Source organism: Ochotona curzoniae, unplaced genomic scaffold (assembly GCF_017591425.1).
Source record: "Ochotona curzoniae isolate NIBS_2020 unplaced genomic scaffold, NIBS_Ocur_1.0 scaffold_3890, whole genome shotgun sequence".
In the NCBI taxonomy this organism is placed as follows: Eukaryota; Metazoa; Chordata; class Mammalia; order Lagomorpha; family Ochotonidae; genus Ochotona; species Ochotona curzoniae.
In genome coordinates, this window is record NW_024467115.1 from 24,326,608 (window position 1) to 24,342,230 (window position 15,623).

At 37.8% G+C, this 15,623-nt stretch overlaps 1 protein-coding gene across 9 annotated transcripts in view; it reads left to right on the top strand.

The window, feature by feature from the left end:
* UTRN (utrophin) overlaps nt 1-15,623 on the top strand; it is a 491,247-nt gene that overhangs the window by 207,154 nt on the left and 268,470 nt on the right. For all 9 annotated transcript variants that reach the window (XM_040965592.1, XM_040965598.1, XM_040965593.1 and 6 more), the window contains 8 exons: nt 1,885-2,046; nt 2,663-2,800; nt 4,656-4,850; nt 5,622-5,794; nt 8,758-8,908; nt 10,567-10,742; nt 12,220-12,355; nt 13,327-13,476. In XM_040965592.1, coding sequence (XP_040821526.1) covers nt 1,885-2,046; nt 2,663-2,800; nt 4,656-4,850; nt 5,622-5,794; nt 8,758-8,908; nt 10,567-10,742; nt 12,220-12,355; nt 13,327-13,476 — 1,281 coding nt within the window. The remainder of the gene's footprint in view (nt 1-1,884; nt 2,047-2,662; nt 2,801-4,655; nt 4,851-5,621; nt 5,795-8,757; nt 8,909-10,566; nt 10,743-12,219; nt 12,356-13,326; nt 13,477-15,623) is intronic.

Here is a 15,623-nt window from a genome sequence, read left to right on the forward strand (position 1 = left end):
CCATTTTGACATAAATTTCTGAGCTTTTTAAGAATCTTAGTTAAGGGCCCAGCGCCGTGGTCTAGTGGCTAAAGTCCTCGCCTTGAATGCACTTGGATCCCATTTGGTCGCAGTTTCTAATCCCGGCAGCTCCACTTCCCATCCAGCTCCTTGCTTGTGGCCTGGGAAAGCAGTCGAGGATGGTCCAAAGCCTTGGGACCCTGCACCCGTGTGGGAGACCTGGAAGAGCTCCTGGTTCCTGGGTTCGATTGGCATAGCACTGGCCGTTGTGGTCACTTGGGAAGAGAATCATCGGACAGAAGATCTTCCTCTCTGTCTCTCCTCTTCTCCATATCTGATTTTGCAATAAAAATAAATCTTAAAAACAAAAGAATCTCAGTTAAAATGCTCACTGAATGGCATTCTTTCACTATCCAATTAATTCGGTCTCCAGCTGTGCTGTAGGTTACAGAAGAGTAAGGGCCCTCCCTTTTGCAGGAAGTAAATGTTGTCCAATCTTACTTTAATTTTAAATATCTAATATGGCTCACATTATCTTCTTGAGCCTATGAATAAACTCGGATTATTCAGAATTTAGAATAAGAAAAACTCACGCTTTAGCTTGTGTCTCCATAAACATTGCTCTTGCCTCTTTATGCTCTGTCCTAAGCTGATTTTATTCTTTTCTAACGATGTATGGGAGATTTTACTTGCTATAACAAACAATGTGTAAGAAGTTAGGGCAAGTTGAAAGGAAGTAAGAAAACAAGATCACCACCGTTTCCCTAAATAACCCATGTACACATTTTGTCATTCTTGTCTATTCTTTATATGTATTTCGGTAAAATATAAAATTTTTCATATAGTTTTATTGTTCTCATTTGACATAGTTTCTGAGCTCTGTAGGCTATTTCATTATGTAATTTGTTAAAATTAACATGTTAATTTTTTTCTTGCTGTTCTTCATAAATACCATATTTATCAAAAAATTATCTTACTCATATTTTGTTTATCCATATCTTGATGTGCCTTTGGGTTAAATCCTTGAAATTTGTGCAAAAATTGAGTGCATATATGTTGAAGTGCATGCAGGGAGTTTGTATAATCAAGATTAGTTGAACTGGATAGGATATGTGTTGTTATATATATGATTTTTTTTATGTAGACATAATATGAAAATATTTTGTTGGAAATATGTACTTTTTGGACATTTAGGCTTTTACCTGCAGGAGGGTTTTTCTGGGAAAACAGCTGGGAGAGTCCATCATGTGTCCCTGTGACCCTAGGTCGGGGAGGTGACCCTGCTTTCCATCGTGTTCACAGGTGGTGTCAGAATCCATCAAACGGCACCCTTCAGGCTGCTCCCTCACTCTCTCACAGCTCTAATTACAGTTTGCAAAATAAGAAATAATTCAAAAGGCCCAAGTTGATATAATCCACGGCTGTGAGAATGTGTGAAATGAACTCCACTCCAATTGACTCCAGTGCCTCTCATTCCATACTTTCAATCACTGATGGGGAATCTAGCTACAGATATCCTAACATGTGTTTTCTGAGCAATTAGAAGAGCAGAGCTTGTAAATGTTCTAATGATTAGTGATGACAAGGAAGTGGGCAATGTGATACTGACTTGGAGCAGTACACATTGCATATATTTGTTGAAGTGTCCAACTATACTATGCACAATTATTGTCTGAGTAAAAAAAAACTTAAAACATTTGAAATGAATTATTAACCAAACAGATCTTAATCTCCACTTCCTGAAGACATCTTGAGTAACCACACTGTACCTTATACATATGTGCAATTTAAATAATAATGAAAATTTAAAATAATGAGAAACCTATTTTAAGATATTCAGAAAAATTCAGAATATATCTTCAGAGAACTCTTTTCCTTCCACAGTTGCTAATTGGACAGGAGTCCTTATCTTACCACGGCTTTGTCACCGCTGAAACATTTGAAGCCAGTGTGCCTTATTCTGACTTGGAAAAATTAGAAAATGATGTAGAAGATATGCTAAAAGTTGTGGAAAAACACTTGGAATCCAGTGATGACAGTGAAAAGGTTGGTTCAAGGAAATTTTCACAACTATGGTGTTACCATTTTTTTGTGTGTTAAATGTATTTATGTCCATTTTTATCTATATAATCTGCTTTCCAGAAACAAATCCTAGTATGATTTTCTGATGAGTATGATTATAAGATTTGCCAACTGATGTATCTGGTACTTTAAAAAAAAACCAGATACACTTTCCTTAGTGTTAGCCAACTTCTACCCAACTAACTTTGAAGTTGGTTTTTTTTTTTTTTTTAAACTACATTTATTTAATTTTATGACAGGTTCATAGGCTCTGGGATTCCCCCAATCCCTTCCCAAACCCTCTGCTTACATTAAATTCCTCCACGTTGTTACACTAGTACAGATCATATCCAGTCATGATTCCTTCATTGCAGGCATGGACCATGCAGAGACTCCAGCATCTTATTGTCCAGATAAATCCAACAGTTTCATTGGGAAACCATCCCTGGTCTGAAATATAAGTATTTTAGAATGTATATGGCTTTTGGATCATTCAAATGAACCTGTCTTGACTGACACTATAGTTAGGAGGTTTGTCTTGCTTTGGGAAGTGATAGTAAGTGAATCCTTTTTTGTTTTGTTTTCCCTCTTACACATTCAGCTGGATGAGGAAAGAGCCCAGATTGAGGACGTCCTCCAAAGGGGAGAACAACTGTTACATCAGCCTACGGAGGACAGTAAAAAAGAAAAGATCCGTTTGCAGTTGCTCCTTCTGCACACAAGATACAACAAAGTGAAGGTATTGTGTTGGTGCAAATCTGGGAAATTCAACGAACCTATTTGGCCCTTGCCACTCAGGTGTTTGAGGCTACATTCATGGACACTAACTCAAACCTATTCCTTTCTAGTGTGCATTACTGGATAGTATTGTATTTTTGCATCGGGCAGGACAAAGCACAGAGGAAACAAAGATGGTGGAATAGGGTGAGGACATGTTAATGGATGAAGGAGGGCTAGTGGAGGAGAAGCAAAGAGGGTGTGGTCCTGGGTGACAGGAGTAGATAGACCAAAAGCAGAGAGATAGCTGGGAACACACGGCCACAGGGAAGCAGCAGACAGCGCAGAGCCATGCGGCAGTGACCAGATACTCTGACGACCAGAATTCCACGACAGGTTGGAAGGGGAGATCACCGCATAGGAAGGAAGTGATTCAAACCATAGAATCTAGGGTTCCCTTGTTGTTTTTGCTGATCATGAACCTAAACATAGAAGTGGAAGCCCTGTGGAGGGGCCCAGGTGCAGGGCTGGAGTACAATACGCCTCCCCCTACCTTATGAGTGCCTCTTGGGGCACCTGTTAAGGAACTGAGGATGTGGCACAGGATTCCTGGACTGGTGAGAGTTGCTAAGTTGTAAAGGGGACTCTTAACAATTATGACATAGAGCAGATTATGGTAAATGCTAGAGGGATATTTGATGATGCAGAATGAGGAAAGTAACTACAATGCTGCCTGTCCTTTAAGAACAGTCAAGTAGTTGCAAACATGTATTTGGCCTTTTTGGGACTTGCAAAGCCAGATGGCTTCTGCAGGACTCTGGCTAATCCATGGGAACCAAACAGAATAGGATTGTGGCTCTGAGGTGCAGGTCCAGGAGATGTGGATTACGGCTGATGAGTGGTCCATCCCTGCAGCCTTGGATCTGTGTGTGGTGTTTCAGGATCTGTTGTCTCAGCTAGGACATGCATATTCTGGAACACTGATCTCAAAGGTAGTGATTCCATACTGTTATCCATTGCATTTCTTACGCTATTAATTTACCTATGCGGTTGATTTACCTATGTTTCCAGTAGTGAGGTCCAGACATGTGTAGTGTAATTGTGATATTTTTTAGAAGCGTGAAATGCAAATCAATGTTTTCTTTCATGTAGAACTTTCCAAGCGGCAGCTGATAAGTCCGATAAGTTATGTTTCCTCTTGATTAAATAAGATTGGTCTGTGAGAAAACTCTTGTAAATATTAACTTATTGAAGCTGTTTAACAATAGGGTGTAGATGGGACTTAAGAGTTTGTTAAGGCTGTCTACAGCAATGCAGGTTTAAAATATAAACCTGAAGTGTTTCATTCTTGGCATTAAATTCATACACAAAATAGTCTTATATTTTTGTCGCTTTACTGTTTACTTATCTTAAGTGTATTTAGGACATATCCATTATATTTTCATTATTGTTTTTTCAAGTTTTCATGGCGTGTGGTTCCATAGGCGTAGGGATTCCCCCTCCCATTTCCCTATTTCCTCACTCCTGTTTTTCCCATATTATTACAGTAACATAGTCCAACATTCCGTATTGTTTTGTGTTTGGACCTTGGGTGGATTTCATAGCTCACTTTTACATTCTTTGGACCTGTATGTGTTATTTCGGTATCGTTCTTTCTGATAAGTATTCAAAAGCTTTGTTGCTTAAGGCTTCTGCAAAACATGCAAAGCAAGATTTCACATTTTTTATGTTAATTCTAAACTAAAATTTCTTTTTTCTTTCTGTTGTTGATTTTGCCTTGTGGCTGTTCATTAAAAGGGGATGTATAGTAGCTGTGTTACTCTCATGTCTAGTAACATGTTATTTAACTTCATGGCATGTGTATTTTTTTTCTTTAGGCTATCAATAGTCAAAGGCGGAAAGCAGGACAACTCACTTCAGGAATTCCATCGTCGTCACAGCTCCCCACAGATTATCTGGTTGAAATTAATAAGATTTTACTTTCCATGGAGGATGTGGATTTATCACTTAACGTTCCAATGCTCCATGGTTCTGTCTATGAGGACTTATCTTACCAGGAAGATTCCCTAAAGGTAATCCTCCAGGGATTTGTATTGGAATAGCCACACGAACTGCACCTGCCAAGTGGTCAATGTGCTTTAAAACTTGTACCAATGATTTAATAACATTTGTGATTAATAAGTCTTTCTTATATGTTATTCTCATAAAAATGGATATCATTTTTAATGAAGACACAATTAATAATTATTCACAATATTAGACATTTTTTTATTCAGTCAAACATCAGAGAGCAGACCCTGGGTGATGAACTTGTCAGTTGCCATAAAACGCAGCACTGATCAGGTCATTTGAAAAGCTTTAAGATGGCCAGTCATTGAGATAGGGAATGGCATGTTGATTATGTTAATTAAACTATTAAAGACCTTCTCCTATAATCTTGATTGCATTTTAATGTGAAAAGGAAATTTCAGGTAGGATAGGTTTGGTATCTCTGTCACTTAAAGTAGCATTATCTGATTATAATAATTAACAATAATAATATAAAAGTTCCAGCTTCCCATCCTTGACTAAGCTTTGAAGAATGATAGTGAAATCTTTTGTATGTCTTATGCTGATACCACTTTGATCATCCATGGAAGTTTCCCCTTGGCATTATAATATTACATGGCATTACTCTCCGTTTGGTCAATAAGGTTTTTAAGTGCCGAGCTTACATGAACAAGGATGATTTCCTCATTGCTGTTTTTTAAATGGGTGTTACACATTTACAATTTTTGTCACCTCTGACTCCATTCCTTTTGTTGCTTTGCTGCTCTTTTTTTATGTATTACAACTACTTTTAGAATATCAAAGACCAACTGGACAAACTTGGAGAGCAGATTGCAGTCGTTCATGAAAAGCAGCCAGATGTTATTCTTGAAGCCTCTGGGCCTGAAGCCATTCAGATCAGGGACACCCTTACGCAGCTGAATTCAAAGTGGGACAGGATTAACAGAATGTACAATGACCATAAAAGGTATGTGCAAGTGAAACCCGTGTTTAATAAAAATGTCTCAGCTTATGTGCCATGTGACTGTATATGTTGCTTTCAGAGGTTAAGGGTATGTGCTAAATTACTTGATATTAGTAAATTTCTTGTGTTGTTATGAGGGCAGGGTTAACTAAGACTGGTATCACTGTTTCATATCCTTTAATTGTGTCCCACTAAATAACTGCAGTGGGTAAAGTTCTTTAAAGAAAGAAGAATTCATGACATGTAGATGATCGCAATAAGATGATTGTATCTTAATATCACAGGTGATATCACACATAGAATGAACATAATATCTTCAGAATATGGACATACCTCGATAAAAGTCTGTAGTACTTCTCAAGCTAGTTGTTGGCCTGCATAAAAGAATAAGTGAGATTAAATTTTTTTTTTTGAGAGCTGACTGATGCTGATGCTACAGTGGTTTGTGGCATTAACATTCATATTTTCCTGAATCAATAATATTGAAACCATCGTAAGAAAATGGTACATTCTCTTATCTGGCACATTTTGTTACATTCTTTAGGCCACATATTTCTGGGTTGTTATCTCAGACCCTTGTTTATCCTCTTTGCTAATGATCTTCTTTGGCGGCTTTCACCGCTGTGTGGACAAAGCCCAGACTTCTTGTCTCGAGCTTAATGTTTAATGGTGCTCTTCAGTTGGCCTAATTTTGAACTTTCCTACATATTTTTCAAAAGATTCTCCCTTGACCTAGCCACAATATGAGGAAGCTATTTTTTCCTTTTTGGATTTTTACAATAATTATGTTTTCTACTAGCAATAATTTTCCTTTTAGTTGTATTGGTCATTCTATTTCTATCATTTTTTTTGGAAAGTTTTTGAAATTGCATTTCATTATAGGAACAATTACCCATCTGCCGACTCTCTTGTTTATTCAGAGATACACATTTTGAGTGTTAAAACACATATATCTTGAGTGTTAAAACAAGGCAAATGTAGCCAATTGCAAGGAGGTTTAAAGCATTGTAAGACAGGTATACTACACAGATATAATCTGTCAGGATCTAGAGGTATATTGTAAGAACTAGTACGTGGTGCTGTGATGGAAACGATACAAGAAGCCCTGTTTGAGATTCTCAGGGTCTGGAAAGTTTTTTTGGACATTATAAAGTTAGCCAGGTGAAGGAATGGCCAGAAAGAAATACTGTATAAGGTCATAAGTAAGAAGCAGCATAATGATTTTAAGGTAAAAACAGTCCGGCAAAACTTTTTCCTAGCTGCAAAAATGATGAAAGGATTAGCACACTTTTCTATGGGATTGGTAAAGTTTAGTGTTTGAGTTTCTTGAGTCCGGGGAAGTTGATAGCCCTTCATGCACGCCTTTAGCCAGCTCTAGGAGTTTGCTGCATAGAATGAAGTTGATGGCTTTGCAAACCCTACCTGAGCATACCTCTTCATAAGTTTTCTCGTTTGAATTCATCGCTGTAACTGATGATTAGATCTGTTTGAAATATAATCTGTTAGTTGTGACATGGATCTGAGTTTAGTGTTTGTATTCTTAAACTTTTTACATTTTGGGGACAGCCTTTCTAGAAACATTTTGTATCTGTTTCTGCAATATCTGAAAGTTGGAAATTACAAGTTATGTGGTTAGTGTACATTTTAATAAAGATACTGAAGTTATTATCTTTTCAAAGTATTTTTAAGTACTCTTCTTCTTTCTTTCATGTCCAGTAAAATGTAGTTTCCCTATGAACAATCAACACATTTTTAAAATAGTTTTCACACAAGAAGGCCACATAAATATTTAGGGTTTAGTGGTGACAGGGACCATTTTATTGTTTTAGATATAATCACCTTTTTATCATATAGATAAAATTTTTACCAATATAATTGAAAGCTCAGATTTCTGTTAACTGCTCCAAGCTCTACTATAAAAAGACAAAAAATAGAAGAAGATTCTGTAGGATTCAAATCCTGCACAACTTTTCTTTTTTATACTTATTTTGTATATTTCAAACATGACCAGCAATGGAATTTTACTTTGTTTTTTAATCTCTTAAAGAGTTGGGTGTGAATAGAAATCTCAACAGCTGGTTGCTTAGTCTGAGTTTTGCATCTTCCTGAGGTAAATGTGACACTGGAATTAGTAGTCACTTCAAGTATAGAGGACATTTTTAAAGTTTGTGAAAATTGGAGTTAAGTCAGTCATATGTGTAGGTTTTGCAAATTTTGGTGTTCAAATAGACATTTTTAAAAGTATTAATGGATTAGTTAATTTCAGAGAGAGCAAACATACCTGAAAATCCCAGCAGGTAGCTCATTCCTGCAATGGTCACTCTGAGTGGACTGTACTTACGTTGGAGCCAGGAGCCAAGCAGGCAATCCAGGCTTTCTGCATGAGTGAATGGGTGCACTCACTGAACCATGGAGCCAACAACTGGACCCTTCCAGAGTACCTGAATTAGCAGAAAGTTAGAAATCAGGAGCGGAACCAGAATTGAAATCCAGGTACTCTAACTCAAGAAGCAAGTGTCTGAAGTGCTAAGCACATGGCTGTGGTAAACTCACCTTTTTTTTCCCAGGAAAGTTTTGTGGTATCTCCTCATTAGTGGCTTGAAGTGTCATAACGATATATCACAGATTTAACTGCAGAAGGCTTATTCCTTTCTGTGAAGGAACTACTTCAGTGTGTTCCCAGTGTGTGTGTCTGTGTGTCGGGGGGATAGGGAGCGACAAAGAAGAGGGCAGGGAGATGATGGTGTGTGCAGATTTCTGTGCTCTTGAGATGGTGCCTATTTTTCTAAAGAAATTGTTAACTGCAACCCACAGTGACAATTGATCTTGTCAGTGAACTGTTAGAATTCACTCATTTGGAGACTTCCAGTTTCAATGAGATTTGAATTTTTGCTTCAAAATAAAATTGCTTCTAGATAGTTTTGGGAAGTTTCAAACCCTATTTTGTTCTGTTTGTTGGCCTTCAGCTGTTTTGATCGGGCTGTGGAAGAATGGAGGGATTTCCACTGTGACCTTAATGACTTGACACAGTGGATCACGGAGGCTGAAGAGGTGCTGGCTGACACCTGTGCCCCCGATGGCAGCCTGGACACGGAGAAAGCCCGGGTGCACCAACCGGTGAGTGCTTCCCTTCCTGCAGTCTGCAGGGTTCAGAAGTCAGGACTAATTGTAGGAGGATGATGTCATTTTGTAATTTTTATTCCTCTTCTGTTCAGTTTCGGAGCTTTAGGATAAGATGGTCATATATGATCTTAAAGAGATTTAAAGAGAAAATACTCTGTAGTGGGCAGTGTGATTCCCCCCACCCCCAATTTTGTATTCAGAGTAACATGTATAAAATTCTGTACTCGAGTCTGTGTTAAGGACAGAAAAAAATATATGCATACTTCACCTCTGTGTTTGTACTTAAACACTTAGGTATCTCATGTTTTTCTTTATACCACTGACAATAATCATAAAAACTTGTGCTTGGGCTGTAGCTGCAGCTGCTCATGTAACTCTCACTCAGCCTCAGGAACGTCTAACACCTTAGCAAAATCAGCTGCACTGATAACAATTGAAAAATCATGGTGAGAAGCACATACAATTTTACCATTGCAAAGCATTTTCCTTTTATTAAAACTTTAACCTATTTTTTAAAAGTATCTTATCTAGAACCTTTGTGAGGAATTAGAGAAGGTTCATCAAGGTGTCAATTCACTTTTTTTTTCCCTTTTGTAGTTACAGATAGAGGTTGAAATTTGATCTTAAAATATTCCTTTTATCAGTTACCAAAAAATTTTTGGATCAGTGAGTGAAGTACATCATTAGGTGTGTTCTGTGAAATGAATTACTTTTCCTTTAAAAAATAATAGTATTTTCAACTGACGTATAAAAAATGACTGATGATGGTTCGACACATGTACACAATGCATAATGCCGGTCAGGGTAATCATATTGTCTCCTGAAGCGTTTAACGAATAACAACTAAATGCCCTTTTGTGAACATAAACTGCCATGCCAGGGATTGTGAGTCCTGGGGTTTATCGGGGTTGATGCTTTCTTTTTTGTTGTTGTTAATAACATTGTATTATGTGATACAGTTATATAGGCACTGGGATTCCCCCCACCCTTTTCGCAGCCCTCCCCCCGTGGTGGATTCCTCCACCTTGCTGCATAACCACAGTTCAAGTTCAGTTGAGATTCTTTCATTGCAAGCACATACCTAGCATAGAGTCCAGCATCTTATTGTCCAGAGAAGTTCAGCGGCTTCTTGGGGAGACCTTCTCTGGTCTGAAGGTAGAGCTAACAGAGTAAAATCCCGGTCAGTTAAAAGCAAACAAAACATCAGCAACAATATATGATGTTATGGAATTAATTGACATAGTATTGAGTAAACAATATGTTAAAAATAACACAAGTTCAATTTTTCAAAACACATGGGTTGAGACAGTATCAATGACAGGTTCAAACAGAAAAAAATTATAGGTTAAATTAAGGCAAACATGTGGTATGTAACCTTTTGGGATTCGCTCATTTCCTTTAGCATTATAGTTTCCAGTTGGGCCCATTTAGCCACAAAGAACTGCATTTTTTTCTTTTAATAGCTGAGTAATATTCCATGGAGTAGATGAACCAAAGCTTTCTTATCCAATCTTCTGCTGCTGGGCATTTCAGTTGCTTCCATGTTTTGGCAATTACTGATTGTGCTGCTGTGAACATAGGGGTGCATGTTGGTTTGTTGTGGAACAGGTGTTTTGGATATATTCCTAGGGGTGGTTGATGCTTTCTTGCAGGAACTTGAAGAGGGCATCGAGAGCCACCAGCCCAGGGTGGCAGGACTGAACCGAACCGGGGATGCGATTTCCCAGAAACTCCCCCCCGCTGATGGAAACTTCCTGAAAGACAAGCTGGCAGGCATAAACCAGCGCTGGAGCGCGGTCGTCGGAGAAGTGAGAGATAGGCAGCAGAGGTAACTTAGCTGTGTTCACTCTCAGGCAATGCTCAATGTATTTTGTGTAGAATCTTCTGCAATGATTCACTGAGTGTTCTTTTGTCATCTGGTGCAATGATGGTAGCTTCACAGTTTTTTAAGCATTATAGTATTCCTTCACATTTGCTGATTCTCCAGAAGTTTACTGATTTTTTTTTTAAAAAGGTTTATGTATTTTTATTGCAATGTCAAATATACAGAGAGGAGGAGAGATAGAGTGGAAGATCTTCCCTCCGTTGATTGACTCCCAAGTGACTGCAACAGCCAGGGCTGTGCTGATCCGAAGCCAGGAGCCAGGAGCCTCCTCCAGGTTTCCCACACGGGTGCAGGGTCCCAAGGCTTTGGGCCATCCTTGGTTGCTTTTCCGAGTCACAAACAGGAAGTTCGATGGGAAGAGGGGCCACCAGGATTAGAACTGGCACCCATATGGGATCCCGCTGTGTTGAAAGCAAGGACTATAACCGCTAGGCTACCACATTGCATCTGTTTACTAATATTTTATTATGTGTGTTTATACCATTATGTTAGACCTTTGTAATTAAAAATAAAAATCATAGTCATAAGGAAGTAAATTCTTTTTAGGGAGAACGCAATGTAATTCACTAAAAAATTACAATCAGTTTTAAAGCAGTAGCTAATTACAGCAAACATAAAAATAATACTGCCACATTGTTAATAGCCTTCCAGCTCTTATAAAAATACATAATCTTTTTTGTCATATGAGCTCTAATCATATTCTCGTCTTCCAACAGATGGTTCACATTCTTATAAATGTTATTCTTATAACATTTAAAAGTTCTAATTAAGGAAGTTCCTTTTTGGAAAATTCATCTGAATGTTTTTTCTTATATACTTTAAAATTGTTGCTTTGTTTTTTTTTCCAGGCCTCTTTTTATGTTCAAATATAATAACTGTTTTAATGAACTAACTAAACTTATACTTTTTCCTTTTGTGGTGCTTGTAAAAAATGCCCAATTCTCAGGATCTTACCTTATTCTTTATCTTGTGAATAGAGTAATAGTTGCCACCTAGTGTGAATAATATCTCCTACAATGATGCCTTTCTATTCCCATGGAGGACGGAGGAGAACTATGTGTTTTCCGTTATTTTTTTAGATAAAAGTATTTTTTACAGTTTCTTTGAAAAAAAATTCCATTATGCAGCACAATGGTATCTAAGTTTCAAAAAAGCCTTTCATATTAGGGTTTTACACAACTTTTCATGATAGCAGAAGAAATATTATTTAGTTTCCATGCTTTTGAGTATAATTAAAATTCCTGTTATAATTATTGACTAACCTTTAGCATTGTAGAATGTCAACAATGTTATTAAAATTCATTTGAAAACATACATTGAAATAATGATTAGACGTTATATTTTGAGGGGAGTATTTCGGTCTAGATGTCCAAATAGGTGGCATTTTTTAAAACATATTTTCCAATGATGTTTGTTTTAGATTAAAAGAGAAAAGTAAGCAGGTGATGGAATATAGGAAAATGCTGAACGACCTTGTGTGTTGGCTAGCAAAGGCTGAGAGCGCTGTGCGAACGGCGTCTGCCACTGAGCTGGACGCCGACCTGCAGGCATTAACAGTAAGTGCTTTGTTCTCTGTCTTTGCCAACGCCTTGTGCTGCACAGACGTGGCGCTTAAGATCATGGTTGACTGAAGCAGTAAAGCGGAAGAAAGTACTTTGTGGTAAATGTGGTAAGCTTGGAAGAGGAATTTTTTTTTTAAAGAACAGCTATAACTTTGTCCTTTCAAGAGCTTAAAGTTGGACTCACACAAAGAGGACAAACCATTGGAGTGTCAGTATTAGACCAAAGGATTTTCAGATATTTTAAGCAAGCTGTTTTATTTTAGATTATGACAGGGCAGTGAGTCTTTTTTTTTGTTTTTGCTGTCATATATGAAGAATTATTAATGATTATTACTTATAAGATAAAAACTGAGTGAACGGAAAGCATGTTTATATTAATCAGTTTTGTTTTTTGATTTTCAACCAATAGGAAGCATTTGTAATTGTATATGCACATAATAATTATTGACACATGTGTCTATGTAGATATGCCAGGACTTTTCAAATTCCCCTGAAAATTTATGTCCCTACTTAGCTATCTTTTTGTTAAGAATTAAAATACTTGTTGCAAAACAATAAGCAGAGTATGCTCATATTCTTTGAATGTAAACATGGTGTGTGAATGTGTATGTGTCTGCATGCATACATGAAATGATAGTTACCAATTTAAAACACGGGGCAAAAGGTAGCGAGGTAGAACAGAGTATTAAATTGACAGTGTGAGTAGGATTATAACCCGGTCCTGTTAGGAAATAGTAGGCACGTGTTTGTGTGCATGTGGGCAGAAGTGCACACTGGTATGTGTTTATTTCCTGTCAATTACAGCTTGTTAATATGAGTTCAAGCTTCTAATAAGTTTATCTCCCTTTGAAGAAACGGGCAGTCCACATTTACAAGAAGGCCTTTCTGAAGGACGTCTGGTCCAATTCTTGCACTTGACCTAGGTAGCAATCTTGTAGCTGTGTTTGCTTTTTCTTTCTCTGCAGGACTTAGCTCAAGAACTGGAGGAACAAGATGAAAAACGCAAGTTGCTGAACAGAATTGAATTGGAAGTGCTTTCAGATAAAAGTCTGAGTTTGCACGAGAGGGAGAACATTTCAGAAAGCTTAAGAAGTGTCAATATGACGTGGAGTAAGGTGGGTACACAGAGTTCCTTGTGTGTGTTGCTTTTGACAAAGAACAGCATCATGCACCTGTCAAACACTTAAGCATATGCAGATCTGAATGTACTTTATTGATGCTGACAAATATGCATGCTTTTGTTTGTAATCTGAGTGTAGAGTTTTAAGGGCTTTTTCTTTTTTCTTTTACATGGCACTCTTTGGTCTAGGGCATTTGTATATTACATAATATGCACTATAAAATACTACATTAAAATGAACATGTTCTACAACTAGACAATAAATGTCAGTAATTATAATCATAAGTTGAAGATCTTGATGTAGCTTTCTTGAAATAGATGTTATGTGTGACTTTTCACAATTGTAAGCTTATTTTTAACAATTCCACTAATTCAATACATATTTAATTTTTCCCAGTGAAATGTGATGGGTGACTAATAAATGGGTAAGATGGTGTTGATAATACCATTATTGATATTTTTATTTTTGCATTTTAGTTAAGGGAGTACCACATCATATGAGTGGGACACTAAAAGATCATGACTCTGTTGTTGCTTTGCATACACTCTGATATCAGTCATTTTTTTTTCCTAGCCTCTTGCAATGACAGCCATTATCCTATGTTCTGGGAGGTAGTGTTTTCCCTATACAATCTGCTTGAGTTATTGTTACTGTGTTGAGTACATCTGTATCTGTGGCTTAGACCTCTTGCTATACTCCATGCTTTCAATTTGAACACCCAATGGCCTTCTTCCTGCCTGTACTTGGAAATCTGAGAGACTCCTCACATTAGCATACATGATTCAGCTTCTGAAATGCACCTACCCTTTGTGCCTCAGTGTACATCTTCCATCTCATCATGGCACTTATATCCTTACTACAGCTTTGATCAGAAATTTTGAAGTCTGTCCCAATGAGATATGACAAGCATCATGAAAAGAAACAAGAAAAGAAAAATGAATTACTTTGGGGTCACACATATTCTTGATGAATAGGGAATGGCTAGTTGGCTACAAACAGGGGAAAGGACAGCAAACTCTTGCCAGCTGTAGATGCTGGAACACATGTGTTTCTTTCAAGTTTCCTAGGTGAAGACGTACCTTGAGTTTGGTTGTGTCTAGTCACCCCATTCCTACTCTGTTGCTTCAGGCGCCTGTCATCTCCTGTCTGCACTGCTTCAGAGGTCCTCTCACTGCTGCTGCCTTCTATTCCCTCTGTCAATCTCCTCTTAACAAAGCAGTCAAAATGATGTGTTAAACATCATTTAGTTTAAGTAACTCCTGTGAGAAAATTTCCCGTAATTGCATTCCATCTCACAGTGGAAACCCGGGTCCTCATTGTTAACCTCCAAGGCTCTTGGTTTGACTTCCCATTAACTCTGTGACTTTGTCTGCTACTCTCTCATCTCACACTTTTCTCTGGATGTATTGGTACCCATGTCACGTGCCTGTCTGCCTATATTCAATCGGAGCAAGCATGTTAATTAACATGATGAATGCCAAAGGATATTGCATAGAGGAGGGCAGAGTGGTCAGTTTAGGAGTACAATGGCAGATAATACTTTGGATTCCATTGTTTGAGGATGTCATACTGATTTTAATGTTTTACTTTGGTGATTTATAAATGTATACGACAAGCAGTGTTTATGGTGTGGACACATTAGGAAATAATAATCTTGGGTATTTCATTCATCCACACACTCCCTTATTATAGCTTATTTTTCCCCCACACCTTAATCTGGGTATAATTTTAGGAAATCACGACATAGAGTATGGTGCAGTATGGTGCTGTTGTTACTTGCCAACAGCACATTCATAGCTGAGACAGGTACACATGACAACTACAGCATGAAAGTATCCCTGGGAACAGAACACAGAACACCTCCCTGACTTTGGAAAGAGACTGTGGAATTGTGGAAGTTAGTTTTGCTGAGAATATCAGAGCCAAGTCAGTTTATGATGGAGGAATCATATTGGTCCAATGAAGAATCAGGCCAGGGGTATTACAGAGCGAGGAGAAGCAACCAGTGAAAGGACCAAGAGGAGGTAAGAATGACATAGTATAACTGGGTTCTGGAAGTTATTTAGGGCGAGTGTTAGACTGACAGGTATCTGCAGACACTGGAACTTGGAGGCCTCATAATGCGTCACAAGGGATTTGAA